At 41.2% G+C, this 25,592-nt stretch overlaps 1 protein-coding gene across 4 annotated transcripts in view; it reads right to left on the bottom strand.

Annotated features, from left to right (window-relative positions):
* EPC1 (enhancer of polycomb homolog 1) overlaps window positions 1–25,592 on the bottom strand; it is a 113,172-nt gene that overhangs the window by 60,449 nt on the left and 27,131 nt on the right. For 2 of the 4 annotated variants that reach the window (XM_050805442.1, XM_050805441.1), the window contains exon 1: window positions 18,065–18,520. The exons of the other annotated variants lie outside the window; for them this stretch is intronic. In XM_050805442.1, the coding sequence (XP_050661399.1) occupies window positions 18,065–18,217 (153 nt within the window). In that variant the 5' untranslated portion in view covers window positions 18,218–18,520. Of the gene's footprint in view, window positions 1–18,064; window positions 18,521–25,592 lie in introns of those variants that run through there. 4 annotated transcript variants of the gene reach the window in all.

The raw sequence follows: 25,592 nt of genomic DNA on the forward strand, positions 1-25,592 counted from the left end.
CTAGTGCTGAAACAAGCACACTCCCCATATCTAGGGTAAGCCTTGTGACATGGGGCTGTGGGGGGATTTCTGAATGGCTGTGGGATGGGGACTGCAGGGCTCCTCTAATGTTCTGTTATGCACATGGAAGTGCTTATTGGGGTTATCCTGTCCCTGTTATAACGTATATTGGGTATGGCGGGAAGGTGGTTGCAGGTAACATTTTCGTTCACAGTTCTCCAGGTCAAGGAAACACATACAGGTCTGATATACAGAATTATGTGTATCACCTGGAAACTCTTAAGTTTGAAGCTGTCATTACTTGGGACTTCTGAGCTGGCTTCACTGGGGGAGAGGAGTGTATTTTCTCTATGAGAAGAAGGGTAAGCCAAACCTTGGCCTACTTATTAATATTGTTGTTTCTACCTTTTGGTCATATGACAAGATTGTACCTCCTGGCTCCTTTATGATTAGATGCAGCTATGTTTCTTGTTCTGGCCAATGAGCTGTAAGCAAAAGTGGCATGTAACTTCTGGCCAGAGCATCTTAACAGCTGATGCAAAGAAAGACATGAGATCTTCCAGAGCTCTCTCTCTTCCACTGCAGTGTACACAATGTTCAGGATAAAGGCTGCTCTGCCTGTCTGTATCCTGGAGTGAGGCCACACAGAATAGAACCCTCAAATCAACCCAACGGATAGTGCAATGCTAAACATAGAACTTTGTTGCAAAGCCACTAAGATTCTGGGATTGTTATGTTTACAGCCCAACCATCCCTAGCCTAATAAATGGAGGGAAACCCTTAAACTCAATTGAACATTCAAGTAAGAGACAAGCATACAGACCATCTATTTCAAGTTTTCTCTATTAATGATAAAAATGAGGGCTAGCAGTTAAGCTACTTGTCTAATCACATAGTAATTACATGGTAGACTCTGATGGAACCATCATTCTCCTCATATAACTCTAAATTACAATAGGAGTTATGTCCCTAATCTCTAAACATAGCTCTGGGATAGACTAAACTAGAAGCATATGAATAAATTAACAATAAGCCAATCCAGTCACTTATTAAAAAATTACAGAGGCATTAAGCTCCAATGCTAGAGGTACCTGCAGTTTGGAGTCATGTGGTGAGACTATAACCAAGTAACTACATAAATAAAATGGAAATTTACAGCAGTAATTGCCATGAAAGATGATATTATGAGAGCCTGTGACAGTCCTGTCATAATGAGTGGATACCTAAGGAAGTGACCTTGAGCTGAGATCTGAAGGATCCGTGGGAGATTACTAAATCAACCCACAGGGGAATGGTGTTTCAGTGCAGGAGAATAAATGAGAACTGATTCTGTGGCTGAAGTGAATTTGAAGGCTTCGGAGGTACTAAAAGGACATAGGGACTAGATTACATAAAGCCTAGTATGTAATGCCACTTTGAAAACAATGGCAACTCTTCATAGGTTTTTAGCAAGAGTGACACAATGAGATTTCCTTTTTCAAAGGGCCACTGGTTGTATTAAGAATACTGGGGAGGCAGCAATTATAGTCTTGGGAGGACCAGTGAGGAAGCTACTTAAACTTAGGCAAGAGATGGCAATACCTTGAATTAGGGAAGTAGCAATGGAGACAATAACATCTGAAATATTTGGAACTTATTTTAAACTTCTGCTAGCCTGTCAACACCTTCATCCTAGCTCTCCAATTTCTCCACTGGATTCACAGTCAATCTGAATATATTAAGCTGAGTGGAAGGGCAGCCCACACCGATTTGTTACAGCTAGCTAACAAAAAAACCGCATTTACATCACAAGTATGCCTTTCCAACAGCCCCAGCAATCCTTTTAGAAGACACACATGTATTAGGGATGGGTGGTCATCTTGTTTCATGCCACTTTATTTAGTAGTCAAACACACTGGATTATATTCCATTATTTCCCAATTGCTAAGGCAGGCTGCTCAGTGAAAAATCCTGGATCCAAATGTTAGAAATTGCAGATTTTATTTAAATTTAAGATTCCAGAAAGGATTTAAGGTAGTTACGGCCCCAAATAAAGGAGTATTATTATAGGTATTAATTGGTTTCTTGCTAGTAATACAAACTATTATGTATCCTTGAGAAATAGTTTTAAGATATGAACAAGAATTAAAGTTCAACTGAGAAATTCTATGGAAAAAAAAACCCCAGTCATAAAAATATAAAGTCCAGAAAAAAAAGCATCCCCAAAAAAGCAAAACAAAATGTTTGTTTCATCACTACAGAAGTTAGAATGTCTGATCTCATGTGTATAGTACAAAATCAGTGTAAAAGTTCAAACGTAAGATGAAATAAAACTTAATGAATGTTTTAAAATACTGTACAGAAAATTCCAAGACAAATGAATCAAGGTGTATCATTTATTTTTCTGTATATTTCAGGGTATACAGAAAAAAAGACTGCTATTTTCTTTTAAATTGCATTACAAAGAAACATTCACAAAGAGAAAAAAATCCATACAGAAGTCATATTTAGTGTCAAGATTCCATTATGGTAAATGAAAAGGAAACTTTAATTAGCTGGGCATGGTGGTGGGCATCTGTAATTCCAGCTACTTGGGAGGTTGAGGCAGGAGAATTGCTTGAACCTGGGAGGCGGAGGTTGCAGTGAGCCAAAATAGCACCACTGCACTTCATCTGGGCAAAAAGAGCGAAACTCCATCTCAAAACAACAACAACAACAACAACAACAACAACAAAACTTTAAGGCAGGTAATATGGTAACTGCAACTAAAATCTTCATTTTCAAAACTTTCAGATTAGAGAGAAGAAATTTTAATATACAAAAATTTAGAGCAAAATGAATGGTTTTGATTTTACATCATCTATTGTACTTACATTTACTTCAAATGAAAAAAAAAAGATGACTTCTCCAGAACTTAATATTAAAAGTTGGTTTACACAGTTTTACTAGACTTAGAGAGAACATTATCCAAAGTAAAAATAAGTATTTCTGATATTTACAACAGGGACATTAAAAAGACTACCTCAGATTGTTTTATTTACCATGCGAATTATAAGCCCCTTCAAGACATGTTTGTAAATTCCACAGTATTTGGCACTATACTTTGTAAATGTAAATGTATAAGTATTTGATGAGTAAGTCATCTCATAAGTCAACATGACATACAAGTAGCCTAAGCACAGCATTTCACAAAACACACTTTGGGGGAGGCCATAACGTTTTCTCTGGCTTAAAATTTTGGTTTATTGAAATGTCTCATGTCCTTCCGATAAAGCACAGCTTAAACCTTACTTTATTAGTCTCATTCCAAAAGCTCAAAGGCAGGAAAACACAAAACAGGTATCTGATTACTATTTTAGAATACAAAGTTATTGACTACCTAGATTTTGGAACTATTTAAACACTAATTCAAGAAACATTTATGCTAGTGCAATATTAAGCCTTTAAGATACAATAGTTTTTGCTTTCAAAGGGTTTGTTGCAAAGGAAACAATCATAAACGAATCTGTTTTCCAAAAGTGCTATGACAGGGCTTGGAAAGGCTTCATAAAAGTTGATAGCGAACAGGTTTGTTGAACAGATAGAGGAAAGGAAAAGCATTTGGGGTAAAGGGCAGTGTAAGTAAAGGCAGAAGTGAGAGGCAGCATGGCCAATGAGAGAGCATGAAGCACTGTATAGTTCAGTTCACCGTATAGTTCAGTTATGGCAGCCAGCGTGCAGGATGGTTGGTGTTCATACCCTTGGGTAGTCCCCTCCCACAGTAAACAAGGGTTGGTCTGTGTAACCAACAGCACATGGCAGAAGTGATGATATGTCACTTCTAAGATTGGGTGATAAAAGACTTGTGTGCATTCTTACTCACTTGGTACACACTCTCTAGAGTCATTTGTTCTGTGAAGACACACAGGTAGTAGAGAGGACTGGGACAGAAGCCTCCAGCCAACAATGTGAGCAAGCCTGGAAGCAGGGCTGCAGCCGACTGCAATTCTGAACAGCTTTTATGGAGACCCTGGTCAGAACCACCCAACAAATGTTGCCCCTGGATTCCTGATCCTCATAAACTGTGAGATTACAAATGTTTGTTGTTTTAAACTGCTACATTTTGGGTAATTAGTTATATAGTAATAGATAAGTAACACATGTTGATACTGGGAGTACTCACTGCTATAACACAACACTGAAATGTTGGATTGGCATTGGAAACAGACCATGGCCCTTAAGGATAGTTTAGTTAAGAAGCTGTTTTAAAAAAGTCTCATGGTATTTCATAAGGCTACAAGAAGAACAGAAAAGTGAGGCAGATGTTATTGGAAACCAAAAGAGGAGGTATCTTTGTTAGGAAGGGGCAGGAGGCTTAGTAGCACTGTCACCTTTGGTCATATAAAAACCAGAAATTTTGGCTGGGCGCGGTGGCTCATGCCTGTTAATCCCAGCACTTTGGGAGGCCGAGGTGGGTGGATCACGAGGTCAGGAGATCAAGACCATCCCGGCCAATATGGTGAAACCCTGTCTCTACTAAAAATACAAAAATTAGCTGGGCATGGTGGCATGCGCCTGTAGTCCCAGCTACTTAGGAGGCTGAGGCAGGAGAATCGCTTGAACCCGAGAGGCGGAGGCTGCAGTGACCCGAGATCACGCCACAGCCTGGGCGACACAGTGAGACTTCGTCTCAAAAACAAACAACAAAAAAACCCACAAAAACCTGGAAATTTTATGTAATGAACTGGGTCATTTAGCTAAGGAGAGTTTCAACTATAAAGTGCTGCCTTGCTTTTTCTGCTATATGCAGCAAAAAATGAGAAGACATAAATTAAATGAAGACTTCTTAAAGAAGAGCAAGGACTTGATGATTTGGAAAATTTGCAGTCTCTTCAGATTGCAAACAATGCTAATATTCAGAAATGGATTCTGAGCCAAGATCAAATCCAGGGCACTGCCAGAAAAACATGATCTAAAAACTAAGCCATGGGAGTAACTATAAAATCTTCTGTTAAGATCTCAGAAATACCAAAGATGGTACCTCAGAATACTACTTTGTCAGACAAAAGGCCTGCTAGATTTATGCACTTCACAGTGTCTCTCAGACAATAAGGCTTTGCAAGGCAAAGGGTGTTGTCTCTCAGCAGAAGCTCAAGGTAGTAAAGGGCGTATCTCAAAGAAATTTGTGCATATGATTTTCAACTAACAGACTGACCCCAAAAGGATTCACAAAAGATGCACAAAGCTTTTAAAAAAGACTTACATATGGTGAAACACTGCCAGCTTGAACTGAAAGACACGGCAGATGGAAAATGAAGCCTTCAGAGGCCCCAAATTTTGGTAGAAAGCAAGATAAGAACACTAGTCATTTGCAAACCAACATGTACTGCCTTTCATGGAAAAAGGTAACTCAGGAGAAAGAACCACATGCCCAAAGGGCAAAGCTGAGAGCGGGGTGAATTACACCCGGGGATCCCCGGGAATCGAGACCCAACCAAGATTGCCTGATTGGATTTCAGAATTGTTACAGACCAGGGATTGCCTTGTGCCTACCATCTCTTGGCCCCCACCTTGGATAGAAATGTTTTATAGAGGTTATCTTAAGCCTGACCCAATGCTGTATATTAGGCAAGTGTCTGGAGGAAGGATGAGGACCAGGTAACACATTGCTTTGGCTTTACAGGTCAGCAGGAATTTGTACTTAAGAAGCTGTACTTAAGGAACATCCAGGAAGTCCCAACTGTACCTGAAATCTAACTTAGATGAGATTCTGGACTTTGAGCTGCGATGGGATAAGACTTTTGAATATAACAGGTAAAAAAAAAAAAAAAAAAAAAAAATCACACTTTATACAGGTATATGCTATTGACTCAAATACCACAAATGGTGATGTCGATGGAAGTGACTTTTGAATGATAAGAACTCCTGCAACAGTTCTGAACAAAAAAAGTACAACATCCTCTTACCTTATACACTAGCTGCTTTTCTGGAAAATCTACTGTATATTAAAACTGTACAAAAAAACACTTCACATGTAAAATGAAATTACGTCCTAGACTCAGATAATTTATAAATTATAATTTTATCTGCTGGCATGTTCTCTGGGATACTCAAAAGTCATTTTATGGGACTCTGTTTTGTATGGTGGGGTTTATATCATTAATAGGCCCCCTCTTTTTAATTAATGTCAACAGCATCTCCCAATAACTGACAATCCAAAGCACCCCCACAAATTTCCGGAATGTCCCTAGGGTGGGAGAATGATATAGTCCCTGTTGAGAACCACTGCAGAGGAAGGAGAAGTCTGAGATATTCAATACAACCCTTAAAGGTCCATTTTCTGAGCCCTGAAACAACCGTGCTGTACAAAAATCCTTCATTGTGAAGATATTTATACAACTGTGCGGAAGGAATGATAGGTACTCCTTGGAGTTCAAGGGGTCATCACTTCCTACCTAGTGGAGCTGCCCTTCCTTGAGGCTATCTAGCTGCAAGAATGGTCCTCTACAGTTTAGAGTATCTAGCAGGAGGGTTATCTTGTATTGTTTGCTCACTTGAGGTTGGCTGGATAAATCCCATCATTCTTTGTAACCATTACCAACAGAGTCCAAGACATAACAGTACCATCCTGGCTCTTATCGCCATTCTAATCTCAGCATCTCCTAATCTGTCCCAATCTTCCACCCTTCCTGACTGTCTCAAAGTCTTCTACTCTGTTGTCTAGACTAAAGATGTATCAGCAAACTCTTCTTTATATTCATTCTCAACTTCTTTCAGTGTTCCCTCATCTTGCCCTAACTGAAGTCTGGCAGTGTATTCCAGAAACAATACTCCCCATCGCCCTTTCAAGCAGAAGCTGTTTATTTTCCCATATGCCGCAGACTTGTGGATGGCATACACACCCACTCTCCTTGCTTCCCACTGCCAGTTCTACCCCATTTCTTCTTTGCTGTCCTTTCAAAAAAACACAACCCCTCAAGTTCACAGCATCACTCTCTCCCTAAAGCTGTCATATACACTCTTTCAGTCACAGCCACAGCGCTGTTTTCTCAACTACCACACTTCTAGCATAATTTTTCATGACAGAATTTACATGAATAATGATGAAACAGCATGACCTCACCCACGCTGATCTTTTCCTCTACTCCATCTCAGCCACCATTCCTATGGTTATACTCTAGATGTTGCCTTCACTAATAATTGTGCCACCTCTGAAGTTTAAACTCAAGCATGTCACTCTTTAGCCACCACCCTCCTGACTTGGTTTCACTCACTCAAGCACTCCCACTGTAACAAATCAATTCCACAGAGCCTTCCATCCCAATTGAGTCCTACCACTTTTCAACTACTCATCAGCTCCCGGATGTCTTCTTTCCCTGCTTACCTGCTTAGATTCCATGGTCCATCACGATCATCTACCTTTTTTTTTTTTTTTTGAGACGGAGTTGTGCTCTTGTTGTCCAGGCTGGAGTGCAACGGCGTGATCTCAGCTCACTGCAACCTCCGCCTCCCAGGTTCAAGCAATTCTCCTGCATCAGCCTCTGGAGTAGCTGGGATTACAGGCATCTGCCACCATGTCCAGCTAATTTTTGTTATTTTTAGTAAAGACTGGGTTTCACCATGTTGGCTAGGCTGGTCTCGAACTCCTGAGCTCGTGATCCACCCACCTTGGCCTCCCAAAGTGCTGGGATTACAGGTGTGAGCCACCGTGCCCAGCCTACTACCTAATTTTTAATGCCTTCATCCCTGTCTTACTCCTTTGTACCTGCTGGCCAAACACTGACCCTTGACAAACCTTACCTACCTACTTTGTGCTGGAACTCAAGTGAATGCTACTGCCCAAGTGAGCTGACTGGTCTCACTTTAAATGATCACAAATATTGAGCCTTCAGCAAGTCTATCAATCCTTTTACATTTTTCTACTAAGTTAAGTTTTCCTATACCTACCTTAAGGTTCTCCCTCATTCTGAGGTGATGACCTCACTCATACCCCACAGAGAAAATACAATCATAGGATAAACTACGCCATCCTGTCATAACCAACTTTTAACGACTGACATGCATTTTTTCTCGTTTATCTGCCTGCCTTTCACAAAGGAAAAAAAAAGTTCCTGTTGTAATTAGTAACCAATATCTCCATTAAATGGATCCAGGAGAGACATAAAATAGTTATTAGGAGTGAAGTCCTTGAGTAGGAGAGAGGATGAGATTATTTCATATTATTTAAATGAAATAATTCTACTAGTTCTAGTAATTCTTGCTTTTATTTGTAGCTTTAACATTTTAATCTAATTTGATTACCTGGGTTATTTCTATGTCTCTTTCTGTTAATTTTTTCCCTAATTATGGGCCATATTTTCCAGCTTCTTTGCATGCCTGATAATTTTTTATTGGATGCTAAACACTGAGCTTTATGTTGCAGGATCTTATTCATATTCCTTTAAACATTTTTGGCCTTTGTTCTGCGACACAGTCAAGTTACTTGAAATTTAGTTTGATTCTTTTCAGGCTAGTGCTCAATCTTTGTTAGGGCAAGTCCAGAACAGTCTTTAGAACTAATCTGGCCTCAGCCTCACTACTGAGACAATAACCCTTCTGAAGGTTCTACTTGATACGCTGTGTATTGAGGCCTTTCCATTCTGGTTAGTGGGAATGTAGCATAGTCTCGGCTCTATGAGCTTCCCAAACTGTTCTTTCTTTCCTGTTGCTTTTCCCTAGACTTGGAAGTTCCTCATGGACAGGGTCAGATGAGTTTTCAGCTAGCCACTTGGAGGGACACCCTGTGAATATCTGGAGCTCTTTCTCTGTGCAGCTGTGGTACTCTGCTCCGAAGTCACTTAGGCCTCTCCACACTCTGAATTCTGTTTCTTCAACTGAAGGAGTTGCCAGATTTGTTTGGGATTTCCCCTCCCTGTGCTGCAATCTGAAAATTCTCAAAGCAGTGAAGTGGGGCAATCTAGGGCTCAGCTTCATTTGTTTCCTTCATTTGTGCCTGGTGGAACTCTGTAACTAATTTTTAAAAGAAATCATCTGCTGATCTGGGAGCCTCCTCCAGCTACTCCAGCCTGTTTTTTTTTCCCGCTCTTTCATAGCAGAGCTATTCCAAAGAGTTGACTATACTTGCTACGTCCCCTTTTTCATCTTCTATTATTTCTTCTACTCCAGCTGGGCCTTCCTTCTCACCACTCCACCAAAACATGCCAATGGCACACATCTAATTAAATTACCTTCCCATACTTTCGTCTTCTCAGTGGACATAGTTAACCAATGTCCTTCCTTCTTGAGATGCTTTTACTCTAAAAATGAAGAAAATCTTTTCAGTAGCTTCTCCTCTCAGTGCCACAGCACAGCATTCTATGTGATTCATAAGGGGAAGACTCTCAGATTTATAGTACCAACTCATGACTTCCAAATTATACATTTCTAGCACAAACTGCTCTAATGTATATATTCTCACATATCCAGTTAGGACAAAAGAGGCACATTTCAAACTGAGTAAGTCCATCCCTTCTACATCCCCCACCCCAATTGTCCCTTCTCTGTAAGTGGCCCACTCATCTATCCAGCTGCTCAAGCTGGAGGTTCATCCTGGATTCTCTCTTTCCAACTAGTACATTCAAATCCACCAGCAACTTCTGTTGGTTCTGGCTTCTCAAAATATATCTCAAATCCATCCATTTCTCTTCATCTCCACTAGTACCAACCCTACTTAAAGCCACCATCATCACTCTTGCCCAGTACGACTCATTCTCCACATGGTAGCCAGAATAATCTTGAAAAACCATTAAATCAGATCATGTCACTCCCTTAAACTTGTGAATAGCTTACTTCATTTCAACACAGTCAAAATTTCTCATGGTAGCCTAACAATCCCTTCCTGATGTGGATCCCAAGTACGTATGTGTCCTCATCTCCTAATCTCCAATCCCCTGCTCATTCTGCTCTGAGTACACTAGCCTCCTTTCTGTTTCAGCTCAGTCTCTGTGCACCTGTAGGTCTCTCTGTCTGGAATGTTCCTCATGCAGCTCTTCCCATGGCTGGCTCATTCCCACCACTCAAGTTTCAGGTCACATGTTTCCTAACCCAAAGAAAATTATCCTTCTCCTTCTAACTAAAATTCTGTAGTATCTTGTTCCACTGCCACGTAAGAACATATGGTGGCATCCGCCTGGAGTTTCAGCTACTCAGGAGGCTGAGGTGGGAGGATCCTTGAGCCCAGGAGGCTGAGGCTGCAATGAGCCGAGATCGTGCCACTATACTCCAGCCTGGGCAAGAGAGGGAGACCTTGTCTCAGAAAAAATAAAAATAAAATAATAATAATAATACATTCTGGCTCTAATCTCAAATTCTCATGACAATAAAAGTTATTTTCTGACTACTGCATCCAATTATATCTTTAAAATCCTTTAGAAACTGGCTTTTAGAACTTGACCCTTCCTAAACTGGAACCAACTATCCATTAACCTTTACTTCCATGCAAATTACGTTTAGGTAACATGCAAATGAGATTAACTCAAGATTTAATGACTACTCTCTAAACACATAAAATTCTTTTGGAAACAGATTTAAATATAATGGCAACACAATATTCCCATTACAACAGGAAACTACCATAGGCCTACTGCATCTTACAGTCAAGAAAACCTGGGGCATGTGGAAGCAGAGTTAGAGGCTAGAGTAAGGCCTTAAGTCTAGTAACTCCTAGTTTGATGCTTTTTCCTACTAATAATTACCTAAATTAGCTGGGCATGGTGGCACACACCTGTAGTCCCAGCTACTCAGGAGGCTGAGGCATGAGAATTACTTGAACCTGGGAGGTGGAGGTGGCAGTGAGCCGAGATCATGCCACTGCACTCCAGCCTGGGTGACAGAGTGAACTCTGTCTCAATAATAATAATAGACTAAGTTAAAATACATAGTTTTTCACAATCATATCATACAACTCTGTAAGGAGACAAAATATATCTAACACTTTTATGTCAAACAATCCCAAATACAAAATATAATGTTAAGTATCTTCTGAGAACAAAAAGCAAGGCCATTCTAAAAATTCTATTACTGTTTGGTAATAATGAAATTCATCTGCACATGATTTTACATACACTGCCTTATTCACTCCTCAGAGCTATTTTGTAAGGTAGATCAGAAGACTTAACAAATGCAGAGACTAATGTTCTTTCAGTGAGGTTAAGTGCCTTGTCAATGGATACAAAAATCAAGGTAGGAAAGTTTCCTCAGAGGATACACAATTGCTGTTTGGATACTCAGAGGATATACAATTACTACATTATCAAAATAGTTCATCCCAATATATAAAAAGATTAGAACCTATATTAAATCATTCACAGGACATTTTAAACCTCAGGTCATGCTTGCCCCTAGATTCACTCTAAGGTCACATCCAATTTCTTCAGTCAGTACTTGCTATACTGAGGGAAATTCAACTGAAACGATTTGCTTTAATAATCTGCTTTGCAATTCAGGAAGTGATTATCACAACACATATACAAAAACTGAACCAAAACTTTAAAAATAACCTCCATTACAACAAATACTTGAGGGAGAGCTTTAGCTTTTGAAGAACTGATTGTATCTGCATTGATCAAAGCTACATCTCAGGTAACATATTACAGTAGATGTAGTAAGTACAGCAAGTTTGCTTTTGTTTTTCATATACCTATTACAGTGGGGTTGGTAGATGGAATTCACTTCATATATTTAAAGGTGCAAAGTTGAGTGTCCACTATATTTAAAATACTGTAAGAACTCAAAATCACTATTATTATAGGCTTTAATAAACTTAAGAAAGATTTGCTACAGTTTATAAATGTGTTGAAGGCAACATAGTTAGCATCAATAAATTAAAAGCAATTCTAGAGCCAGGTGCAGTGGCTCTCGCCTATGATCTCAGCACTTTGGGAGACCAAGGTAGGTGGATCACTTGAGCCCAGGAGTTTGAGAACAGTCCGGACAACACGGTAAATCAGGTCACATGTTTCCTAACCAAAAAATACAAAAAATTAGGCATGGTGGTGTGTACCTGTAGTCATGGCTACTTGTAAGGTTGAGGTGAGAGCAGTGCTTGAGCTAGGGAGGTTGAGGCTGCAGCTGCAGCTGCAGTGAGCTATGATCATGTCACTGCTCTCCAGCCTGGGTGACAGAGCAAGACTTTGACTCAAAAAAAAAAAAAAAAAAATTCTAGCAAGTTGTTTAAAACATTTGAATCCCTTGTCTTCTCACTGATTTCTCATAATTTGGCTTATTCTTATCAAAAAGTTATATTAATGCAAGTCACTTTCATGTTCCAAAAGTCTACTTTAAAATACGTACTCTAGTTCTGTCTCTGAAAGTATGTCATACTTTCATGTCACTTTTGCCCTTAGACACACTCATTTTATTCCTGAATTACAATATAAAATTCTCATCTCCTTGTGCATTCTCTTCTTCTAAGAAGTATGATCACAAATGATACCATTAATTTCATGGTATTATTGCTCCCTTAAAATGCTATCTTCTGCTTGTAACTAACTACTGTTAACAATTAACCACCCTTAACTTTTCAAGAAAATTGAGTAATAAATGTAATCAGAATTCACATCTTTGTATATATGAAAAGAACTCTTGTCATTACTGCTTTAAAACGGACACGTCTCTGTGTGTGTGTGTGTGTTACAGCTTCTAGGTTTCTACCATTACTACCAGTACATACCATGACATAGTAGAATGCAAAATATGAAACTAAAACCCAGCTGTTTTTAACAGAAGTGGTTGATATATTTAATTCTGCCCACAAATTCATGAACCATTATGCACAACTTTTTCTCTTGTTCATAAAATTTAAGCTACCCTGTATCTAGACAGTACTTTTAATTAAGTCCTATCAACAGAAAAAATGTAATTCAGTACAAATGCCAATGCTGATCATGAAGCACCCACAAAATACCATTAGATACACAAACACATTCAAACGGTATACTGAAACAAAAGTTAGTACTAACATTTCAAGTGCGTTGGCATGTAAGGGTTCAAAAGTTCCCTACTGTATTCAAGAATCCTTAGTCTCTTCTTGGACTGCCTGTCCTTTTTCAATTATCCTCCTTTGACTAAGTCTATTTAGTAACTGCCAAATGAGATAAAACCAAAAATGACTCAGTCTGAAATTTATGGGACAGTTGATCTTAAACCCTGGGCTTTCTGCCCCAGGCCATTACCAACACCTTGAGAAATTGATGACAAGTGTGAACCTTCTCCCTAGAAAAATATATTCTAACCTTTTATAGGCATATGGTGGGTGGGAATTCATCACTTCCACAATTATTTCCACATAACCCTCAGAACCCTAGCTTAGCAATTTTATGCAAAAATATCTTTGGACAGTATAGAAAGCTGAAATATTTTATTACTATCTTTGATTTTATCTGAACTAATTATAATCTAATGCAAAAATCCCCATACTCTCAATTATTTTCTAATTCAAACTATCTGTAATTAGTCTGTTAAACTTTCTTCTACTATAATTGAGATTTCATGTATTTCTCTTCACTTCCAAGACAGTGGATAGAATGGAGAAATCTAGACTGATCTTTACAGCTCCAGATAAAGGGACTAAAAATATTGGTTTAAAATATTAAAGGTTAAAGAAAGAGACTCTTGGTTTCCTTCAAAAGTGATTTAAATTTAAACTAGGTTTTTATTACTAAGTTTTGGAAATGTAGTAACCATTTTTTTCTCATATCAAGGATATGTACATATTTCCCATTTCCCCATAATTACAAACAAACAACTCCCATCCACTTTTTATAAATAGTTCTTAACTTGGGCTTAGTAACAATGTATATGGTGCCAGTAATACAGAAAAGGTGGGAGTATAAAGACTATCCTGTCCTGTTAGAATCCTATAGAACTAAGGTGCTGGATTATGGTGGTTAGATCCTACTTGTAACAGTTTCAAAGGTGACTGTAAGGTAGTATCAATATAACATCATTAACATCTTAATTACACCAAATATTCTACCCAAACCAGTCTAGGTAACAGAAGAGGAAAGGTTGTCATCCCCTGATAAATGGAACAATGCACCCTAGACAACCCAATGAAAAGTTAAACTACTATGGAACAGTAGCTCCATTTTGCTAAATATCATTTTAAAATCGACTTTTTAAGAATGTCTCTTAAAGTGATGTTTCCATAAAGGAGAATTGTAACAACATAAAGCTCCAATTTTAATCGAGTCAATTTTAAAAGATTTGATAGTATTAATCTATTTGGTAAGTTTAACCTTTCAATAGAATGCAAAGCCGTAGCACAAGATTTAAGATTATAAAGATAATTAACTTATAATCTTAAAGTTAACATTGTAAAATATTTATAATAGAACATATGCCCTGCACCAACCAAGCACTTGTTTAAACTTTTATCTTTTTTTAAACCCCAAAGGGACTCAATTATCTCAGAGCTGAAAGTCTATTATTTCGCTGTGATTTAAGTCACATCTGTATTTAAATACATTGTATTTTCATCATGTTACTTTTTTATTTTTAATTAAATCATTTTTTCTGAAACGGAGTTTCGCTCTTGTTGTATAGGCTGGAGTGCAATGGGGTTATCTCAGCTCTCTGCAACTTCCACCTCCCTGGTTCAAGCGATTCTCCTGCCTCAGCCTCCCGAATAGCTGGGATTACAGGAAGCCGCCACCATGGCTGGTTAATTTTTGTATTTTCAGTAGAGACAGGGTTTCACCATGTTGGCCAGGCTGGTCTCGAACTCCTGACCTCAGGTGATCCACCCGTCTTGGCCTCCCAAAGTGCTGGGATTACAGGCATGAGACACAGCATCCCGCCAATCTGTTACTTTCAAACTTAGCAAATTTCGATGCATTACATTCTGCGAATTCACATTTAATCTCTAACATCTTTGATCCAGTCAAATTCTCCAATTTATCACAATCTGAAGTTACTTTTTCAGTACTACCACAATAATTAAAAAATAAGAAAGTTCAGTAACATTTTCCACCTCCAAATTATTTTTTGGGGGGGGGTAAGGGCTTCTACTTGTTTCTTAAAAATTAAAAAAGTCTGCCTCGTTAGGTCCGTGTGTTCAGCTCATATTATTAGAACTGGTTAAATGGGAATACACGAATAATACTTATTTTCCCAACGTTAAAAGACATGGATTTCTGTCAAGTATATCCAGAAACAACATAACAATTACTAGGCGTATTTCACATGACAATTCTGCAGATTATTTTGATCAATAAAATGCTTTAATGAGGTGGTGTAAAAAAAAAAATTGTCCTCACCTTTCAGGACCGACATAGGACTACATACTTTTTCTTCTGAGACAGTCAATTAAGGTTCTAGGTTACAGTGACCTAACAAGATAACAAATAACTAATGTGTCAGTTAAAGGCAGAAGTTTGCTTTAACCCTTCCTCTTTATTAGAAGTACAAAATGCTTCCACAAATCATCAAAAAGTTTCTGTTTTCCTATGGTGAATCCAGAATTCAATTACCTTTATGTTTAGTATACCTTTTCAACATTGCATAACACACTACTTTCAATATTATGATTTACACAGCCTACTACTAACAGCATGAACCACAGGACTGCACAGCAGCTTGTTTACCGGGTACTTTTTACATTCTTCCATTAGGTTCGGTATCTATTCTTGAGGTCTACGCTTCTCTCCTCATACATAGCTTGGGTTGGATGTGAAGTGAAAAATTCTAAACAGATAACAGAAAAAGGCAATCTGAAGGAAAAAAAAAAATCCCTGTGTTTCAAAATTAGGGACTCCACATGTCACAAACTATTGATAGCCACTGCAGTATAAAATGTCAAAACTGTCTGGGCGCGGTGGCTCATGCCTGTAATCCCAGCACTTTGGGAGGCCGAGGTGGGGGGGGGATCACCTGAGGTCAGGAGTTCAAAACCAGCCTGGCCAACATGGCAAAACCCGTCTCTATTAAAAATACAAAAATCAGCCGGGCGTGGTGGCAAGCGCCTATAATCCCAGCTACTGGGGTGGCTGAGGCAGGAGAATCACTTGAACTTCGGAGGCGGAGGGCTGCAGCGAGCCAAGATGGTGCCACCGCACGCCAGCCTGGGCAACAGAGTGAGACTCCGTCTCAGAAAAGAAAAGAAAAAAAATCAAAATTATTTCAGCGAATAAAATTACCTGTAAAATTTAACAAGCATTGGTATTTCATTGAGCTCAGCTCTGACTTTAGGTTGTAACTCTTGGGACTGTCCAAAGTATTCACAGAAGCAAGACTTAACTAATGTCTAAAGTGTACTGTAGTGCTGTCTTGCTTTAATCAAGGCTTTCCCCTTCCTTGGCTGTAAAACAAGAACTACAAATTAATTTCCAGGGCAGGGTAACACCAACACCCCAATACTTGAAAGTATTATCTGTAAAACTTATAAACAGAAATAAAAATAAAACCAAAAGACAAGATTCTGCAGTCACAAGTACTTTAATTTTAAAAACAAATCACTTATTAAAAAATAAACAAATGGCACCATGCTACTCTAAAGTTGATACAAGTAAATTAAGAGGTAGTGTCTCATAAGACAATGTGCTGAAAGTCAGTGCCCAACTAGACAATCTCAGCTACTACATACACTTGGCTTATCTGTAAAGTTAGATTTAAGACACTACTCTCAAAAGTAACATTCCACTGTCACAGCTATTTTACTTTAAAAGGTTAAACAACCCAAAGAGTTTAAACAGTTTTATTTCCAAAAACAACATTACAGAGCATAATTTCTACAATAAAAATTCTTACAGTACCAAGAGAAGTATTACAGTACAATTTTCCACAACAAAATTGTAGCACACAAATCCACGCGACTGCTGGACTTCCTTGAACTGTCAATACACTGCACCCTGTTTAAATGGCTGTACCTGAAAACCAAGGTATGCAATTCCTTAGGCTTAGAAGTCATCAAGTTATACTGTCAAGGATCTGGGGGAAATGAGAGGAAGATTCTATTATCCTGGTGTCTGAACCCAACTTCCACAACAAGGTAAAGCCACAGCGATGGTAAAATGTCTATTAGTTGTCAACAGTCATTTACGTGCTGAAACCCACCCAATTTAGACATCTCAATATTAAGATTTCCGTGAATCAAGTCACTTAGTTTTAGTTCGGTTTTGAATAAGAAAGGATCCTCCTTCGAAATTTAGATCTATAACAGTTACTTAAATTGGGTCTCTTCTCCCCCTATGTTGAGATACCAGAAAGCAGGAGAACTTAAATTTATTTTACAAATAGATAAGATTACAGGCTTCGGAAGAGAGAGCACTCCAAACAAATCTGCAAGATACTCGCAAGGATCACAGAAAAAGTCAGGGATAGTGGTTTATTATCCTCCGAACAACTAGCTCTGGGGAGGGATGGATGCAAACGTCCCAGAAAGAGGACACTGAGAATAAGTCTTATCTTCTAGGAAAGTAAGTCGTCCGGGCAAACACACTGCACCCTCGACATTTCCTTGCAGAAGGGAGAAAAGCCTCATAGAGCCGCAGGCAACATGACATGCCCGTCTGAGGCTCCACGTGGGGGCTGCACTGAGCCCAACAAGCTTCCCAGGCCATGGGGCAATCAAATTCCCCGACTGTGCAGAGAACCTGCGCTCCCGGCCCGCGCAGCGGCGCGCGGGCCGCAGTGGCCCTAGAGCGCCACCCAGCGGCCCACGGAGAGGCCTGCAGGCGGGTCCTCCACGGCTCCCGGCTCGCCGCACCCCCACCGCCACCCAGCCCGTTCCCCTCTCCGGATGCACAAGGCCCAACCCAAGAACTAAGACACAAAATGGCTGCCGGCAGCTTCGTCACGTGACCCCTTTGTGCCTTTCGGGCCCCCGAACTCCGCGGGACCCGGGTACAAGTGGCCGGGGTCGGCGGGTGGCCTTAGAAGGGGCCCCGCCGGGCCGCGGCGACCGGGGGTCGAGGCCGGGGGAGGCGGGGTATAGGCCCGGCCGGCGACTGAGAGTCGGCGGCGAAGAGAAGATGGCGGCCATTTTGTGTGGGTTTGCTGCTCCGCCGCCGCCGCAGGCAGCAGAGGGAGCGGGCCTGACGGTGGGTCGGACAGGGGAGTTAACACGTACCGACTCCTCTTCCTTCTCCATTCCGGTGGGCATCTGCGGCACGGCCCTGTTTATCGAGGCGTATTCGTGCAGGTCGGGCAGATCCTCACAGCGGAAAACCGGCAGCGGCTTCGAGGCGTCTAGCGCCCGCGCCCGAAACGACAGTTTACTCATCTCAGGCGCAGCAGATACCTCTCCGCTCTGGGGAAACGGCCCCGGCCAGCGGGATCATGGAGAACCGGGGGTTCGGTCCCCACTCGCCAACCGCTGCCGGGGACTTGAGGGGCGGAGCGCTGAGCCCGCCGTCCGGGCACTAACACCAGCCGGGAGGGTGGGAGGCTGTGCCGCTCCGCTCCTCTCTCGCTCGCTCTCTTCAATACGCCATGGCCAACATGGCGGACATTAAAACTCCACTGTGCGCTCTTCAGCCAACCCCAGCCATTCCCCACACTGCATCGCGCAGCGGCGCGGGCACGCGGGCGGGGGGAGGGAGCGCGGGCTCGAGGCCGGCGCCGGCACGGAGCGCGCGTCCCGCCAACCCCCGGCACCCGCCGGCCTCGCTTCTCGCGCCTCGCTACTCGGGGCCCCCGCCCTTCGCGGGCCCGGGGGCGAACAGGGCGGACTGGGCGCTCGGACACCGGGCGCCGGCTCTTGGGTCGTGCTCTCCGGCCGCGCACACGCTCACTTTCTCACGCTCACTCTCTCCCGGCGCCGTTTTCTGACGGGCGAACAAGGTGCGGGAAAACACCAGCACGGCGGCGTTTGGAAAGGCAACTGGGGAGAGTGGCAGGCGGGGCTCGGGCCCGGGGACCGGGGGCTCGGAGGGCTCGGACCTCTGTGGGGTGTCCGCCAGCGGCCGCCCCCGCAGGGCTTCGGAGGGGCGCTCCTGAGGCGCCGCGCGCCGCCGTCTGCCGCGGGGGGCGAACGCACAGCCTAGTTCCCGCGGCGACTTAGGTCTTTACGATAAAAATACAAACTGAATTAGGGGCAGATGCTACTTTGAGTAAACTTTTATCAGCAGTTATTTTTATGTCCTAATGCAACTTTGGTTTATAATATTTTATAGGCACTGCATCAAGTCATTGATCCGTTTCCCACGCATTGGGCTTAATATAAATGATAGTATCCTATTCTACAAAGTAGATTTTTTAAAATCATGCATTTTTATCTACACATACTTACTTTTTAAATAGTAACTGAAGCAAAGGAAATTATTACCCACCACCGTAACATTTAGAAGCCAGATCTACTTCGGAATTTAAAGCCAGTTCTTTATGTCTAGCTCATGATTTTGTACTCAAAGAAACGGCGGCTTCATCATAGCCGTGGGTTCACACTTACCATTTGTCCTCCGAAAAACTTTGTAACACTGAATCATATAAAGACCTGTCGTACTCCCGCCAAACAAACAAAAAGCTGAATTATTAGATTTAGATGGATATGATAGATTGGTGGCATCGGTTTATATTACATGAAAATGGGTACCAGAGATCTCTTTTCGTGTTTTTTTTTTTTTTTTTAATAGAGAAAATTGTTGGGGTGGGTTTAATAAATTGGCAGCCAAATTTCAATTCGAGTTTCAATTTGTATCTTGGTGCACAAGTTTGTATCTTGTGTAACAAGATACAAAAAGATACAAAAATGTTTTGTGAGTCTCCTTTTCTCCCTGGGGGCTACATAGTAAAAGTAATCATGCTCCTTAAATACTGGGCTTGATATGAGCTGTCACTAGCTTAGGGCACACAGGCAAACTGCTAGCCTCCAGGCTAGTTTAGCCAACTCCGTGGGGTAGGGAGAAGACAGGCGGATTGCAGTTCTCCAAAATTATCCTAAAACTCCGATATTACCAGCTCACTTAAATGAGGCAGAAGGACGTTCACCTGCATTTCCTATACAGAGACCGTGCATTTATTCATCCAATGAGTAATGAGTGTGTGTATTGAGCCCTCATAGCCTTCCAAGTCAGCTTGGCACGCACAGGGCTCTTGGAGGAACTTACACAGTGGGGAGAAGGACCCGCGAATGGCAACTGCCACACGGCGAGCTAAGTGTTATGTGAAAGCCCAGGCCACTGTGGGAAGGGGCAAGAGTGGCGCCCAACCCAGGGGAGTGGTTCTAATGAAGTGGCAAGGGAAGACTTTTTGGAAGAGATGATATCTGGGTAAATATGTAGGATAAGTGTGGGTTAACTTTGCAAAAAAAGTAAAAATGAAGGGAAGAAGGGTATTTTAAGACAACAGCAGAGACGTGTCCAAGGCTGAGTCATTAGATAGCAGTCACTTTCTGGGAGCCTCAAGAATTGCCAACTTCATTGTGGAATGACACCTGTTTAGCCAGGTTTAACAGTTCCGAAAATACTGGCTGAATATTATTCTAACAGCCTGCTGCAGCCTACAACATTAGGTTCCTGAAAGTCCTAGCAGTAGAATTCTTGATTGAGGAGCCTAAGATTTTAAGAACAAAATAGAGTAAGTCAAGAGTGAACCAAGGAAATGAATTATTTCTACCCTCATTAAAATAACGGTAAACAACAAAGTAACTATTTCCACATCCTACATTAGTAATAATGGGTGGATACAAAAAATCTTATTCTTTTTTTTTTTTTTTTTTTTTTTTTTGAGACGGAGTCTCGCTCTGTCACCCAGGCTGGAGTGCGGTGGCCGGATCTCAGCTCACTGCAAGCTCCGTCTCCCGGGTTCACGCCATTCTCCTGCCTCAGCCTCCCGAGTAGCTGGGACTATAGGCGCCCGCCACCTCGCCCGGCTAGTTTTTTGTATTTTTTAGTAGAGACGGGGTTTCACCGTGTTAGCCAGGATGGTCTCGATCTCCTGACCTCGTGATCCGCCCGTCTCGGCCTCCCAAAGTGCTGGGATTACAGGCGTGAGCCACCGCGCCCGGCCAAAATTTCTTATTCTTTAGAGAGTCTAAAATCACCCTCCATGGCAAATTCAGAGATAAGCGTACAGATTAAGTTTGCCTTTTGGCAGATAACATTATATGCCTGCTAAGAGACACCTTTTTCTCATCATTCCTTTATCCAGCTCCTCAATAATGTGGATTTCCAACTCTCAGGTCCTTCTGGGTTCCCAAGGACCCAAAGGCTGGAATCCCAAGCCTCTTTTATAAACAAACAAACAAACAAACAAAAAACCCTTTCTTGAAATTTTTGTTTTTTAGAGACAGTGTCTCACTCTATTTCCCAGGCTTGAGTTCAGTGTTGTGATCATGGCTTACTGCAGCCTTGAACTCCTGGGCTCACGTGATCCTCCTGCCTCAGCCGTCAGTAGCTGGGACTAAAAGTACATGCCACCATAGCCTGCTAATTTCCAACATTTTTTCTAAAGACAGGGCCTCCCTCTGTTGCCCCGGCTACTCCTGAACTCCTGACCTCAAGCAGTCCTCCCACCTTGGCCTCCCAAAATGCTGGGATTACAGGCGTGAGCCACTGCGTTCGGACCCATGTCTCTTTTTTATGCAGTTCACTTTTCTTCACCTTAAGGGGCAGGAAGGCAGCAGTAAAGGTTCAGGCTTAGTTTTCCCCAGATTCTTTTATCTATCCAAAAGATTCCTTGAAAAAATGGTTAATCCTCTACTTCCACTTTAACAATTCTTTTCTGTTCTCAACTTAAAATTCCTTCTTTTTCTAAGTGTCCCCAACAAAAGTGATGTGAAATTCTCGATGTCGCATAAAATGTATGCTAGGGCAAAGCTGAATACGCTAATGGCAGAAGGAAATTCCTGTTTGGGAAGGGATTTGGAGTATTTAAGATAGTTTGATTTCATGTCACAAATATGTATTGGATAACCAGGTAACACACAGTACTGTCATTGTAGGGGATACAAATAAAACACTGGCAAATGGATACCCAGTTACCCAAGTGGCAAGGCAGTATAATGAAATGTAAGTGGCTATGGGAATTCAGAAAAGAGAGCAGTAGGTTCCATCTGGGTTGATCAGACAGCATGGAGAAGCAGCATGTGATCTGATTCTGAAGGATGGCCAAGGTTCCAACTGCTCATGGGAATGAAATGCTATTATAGAAGAAAGAACATTCATGGGGGAACACAACTGTATGAACAAAAAGGTGAGAGGCAGCAACTGTCAGGTATGATTGAGGATGAGGAGGTTTATTTGGCCGGAGTTCAGTAGGAGACCCCAACAACAATCCCATTAGGAGGTAAAACTAGTAAGAACTTGGGTGGATGGAGTAGGAGTAGAAGGTAAAAGAGACATGAGTTTTCATGGTAATAATCATTACATATAACAGCATGAGACATGTGATTTCTGTTCCAAATGCAGAATTTCTACTTAACAAAAACTTAGAATATTCCAAAGGCAACTGCTCTGACACTGCATTCTGTGGTAAATAATACATTTGAAATACAGCTCTAAATAGTAGTTTATGTTCACTATGTATCCAAGTCTTATGATTTCTTCTTTGAAATTGTTTCTAGGATTTACTTCCCGATTTCCATTTCCATTGTCTTAAACATAGCCCCAGCTCCCATCACTTCACCCCTAGAAACAGCCTCCCATTAATCCTTTATTTCTTCAGTCCATCCTTTATTTACTCACTCCCTCAATAAACCTGTTTAAAGCCCCCACTTTATAGGAAACTGTGCTGGTACTCTTCTGTTGGTGGCTAGTGGTAACCAAAAGTGGAAGCAGAGTCAGTGGGTCCCTGGGGCCTCACAATGCATGTCACCAAGTCAGTGTGCCAAAAACTCTACTTCATTCTGTATCCTCCCTTCCCCAAGTCATATCTTTATAACTGCTCTTTGTTTTGCCCATTAGATAAAGCCAAATTTTGGAGTGTTTGGTTGTCAAGACCTCCTGTAATTTTGCCCCACTCTGTCCAACATCGTTTGTCATTATTGCTTAAGACAAGCTTTTCACGCTAGCTACCAGTCTCATCACCATCTTCAGAAATCGTGGTGGCTCATGCCTGTAATCCCAGGACTTTGGGAGGCCGAGGCAGGTGGATCATCTGAGGTCAGGAGTTCATGACCAACCTGGCCAACATGATGAAACCCTGTCTCTACCAAAAATACAAAAAATTAGCTGGGCATGGTGGCACATGCCTGTAATCCCAGCTGCTTAGGAGGCTGAGGCAGGAGAATTGCTTGAACCCGGGAGGCAGAGGTTGCAGTGAGCCGAGATTTCTCCATTGCACTCCAGCCTGGGCAACAAGAGCGAAACTCTGTCTTAAAAAAAGAAAAAAAAAAATCAGCATGTCTTTCCTGCCTCTAGGTTTTTATTCATTCTGTTGATTATTTATTTATTTATTTATTTATTTAATTTTGAGAGATGGAGTCTTGCTCTGTTGCCCAGGCTGGAGTACTGTGGCATGATCTTGGCTCACTGCAACCTCCACCTCCCGGGTTCAAGTGATTCTCCTACCTCAGCTTCACAAGTAGCTGGGATTACAAGTGTGCACCATCATGCCTGGCTAATTCTCCTACCTCAGCTTCACAAGTAGCTGGGATTACAAGTGTGCACCATCATGCCTGGCTAATTTTTGTATTTTTTTAGTAGAGACGGGGTTTCGCTATATGTTGGCCAGGCTGTCTCGAACTCCTGATCTGAAGTGATCCACCTGCCTCGTCCTCCCAAAGTGCTGGGATTATAGGCGTGAACCACCGCGCCCAGCCTTATTCATTCTTTTCAGTCTGTCCTCCCTGTCCTGCCTCAGACTGACTGTCTATCGAAATCCTATCTCACAGGAATGTTTTGAACACTAAGTAAAACCATGTAAAGCACTTAGAATCATCCCTGGCCCACAGTGAACCCTCAATAGATGTAAGATATTGTTATTATCCTTTAAAATCCAACTCAAATACCACCTCCCCCATGAAACATTGACTGGTTAAACTCTCTGGCTCTAATTTCCTAATCTGAAGCATCAGTGAACAGTTAGGTAAATGCAAAATAAGCCTACCCCAATCTTTCTCATCTCTGAACTCCTATTGTGCTTTCAGTCAACAGGAAGAATAGCTACCATTTATGGAACACCTACTGTGTACCAGGCGATGCAGAAATACTTTAAATGCATTATCTCAATTTTCATGACAGTCCTTCAAGCAATAGGTATGTCCCTATTAGGTATTAGGTAGGGTTTAGAGAGCTTGTGTGACTGGTTTATGACCATGAAGCTGGTAAGAGGCAGTGCTGAGATTAGAATCCCTAGTATCTGGCTGGAGACAGAGGCTCACGCCTGTAATCTCAGCACTTTGGGAGGCCGATGTGGATGGATCACCTGAGCTGGGGAGTACAAGACCAGCCTGACCAACACGGAGAAACCCTGTCTCTACTAAAACTATAAAATTAGCCGGGTGTGGTGGCGCATGCCTGTAATTCCAGCTACTCAGGAGGCTAAGGCAGAAGAATACCTTGAACCCAGGAGGCGGAGGTTGCAGTGAGCCGAGATCGTGCCATTGTACTCCAACCTGGGCAACAAGAGCACAACTCCATCTCAAAAAAAAAGAAAGAAAAATAAAATAAAATAAAATAAATCCCTAGTATCTGATTCCAGAGTGCAGTCCCAGATTGAAGTGAAGTGAGGAGAGAACTAGAATTGAAGACAGAATATTTAAAAGGGTTGGTAATGAAGGGAGAAGAGAGAGAGAAAGGGGTAGCTATTTGAAGTCAAGGATTTCATTGTTTTTGAAAGTAGGAGACATGTGGGCATGTTTGTACACTAAAAGCAAAGAATCATTTAAATGGGTTAATTTTAGGGCTATCTTTCTCTGAGGCAGGCAGGAAGGAGGTGATGCAAAGAGTTAAACTCTCTTTGATGGGACAACAAGATTAAAAATCATAATACTAGTTTTGGTAGCAGGAATCTGGATTCCTCATTTCTTCAAGCATTCAAAAAATATTTATTGAATGTTTACTAAGAGCTAAGGCAAAACAGTTTGTGTTGGAGAAACAATAATACACAAGGTATGGTCTCTATATCCTGGCAGGACTAATAATAAAGTGAGGTACTGTATTTGTATTTAATTGGGAGAATGGGAAATTAATGTCTTTAAACCGTGTAAATGCACAATGATGTCTACATTAAAAAGTGACATAGTACAATAATTTGAAGCATTTTGCAAAAGTATGAATACCGAATACATTTTCACTTGAAGCAATCATTTCTAATCATTTCTCTTAACTTCCTGCTTTTTACTTTCATAATAAGCTACATAAAGAAATGACTGCAAACAATGCTTCCACTATAACATTTGGGTAAACAAACACTGGAAGCCCTTTATGGTATGTTGTTTTTTTAATCTAGGAAGTATTGGAAAGAAAATATTACAGTTGCCTTTCAATATATTTAATAAGGTGTCACAGAAACAATATCTGAACTACTGATTTCCTTACTGAGTAATTTGTGCATGGAGTTCTGTACATAATCTTTAAGAACTATGTTTCACATAAAATAAAATCATTCAGAGGATATTTAGAAACAATATATCTGTATCTTAAGAGAATAAAGGGCAAATTATCAATCTTAGCAAATAGTAGCAGGATGGACTCAAAGTTACTTCAGTTTAACCT

Source organism: Macaca thibetana, chromosome 9, assembly GCF_024542745.1.
Source record: "Macaca thibetana thibetana isolate TM-01 chromosome 9, ASM2454274v1, whole genome shotgun sequence".
NCBI lineage: Eukaryota > Metazoa > Chordata > Mammalia > Primates > Cercopithecidae > Macaca > Macaca thibetana.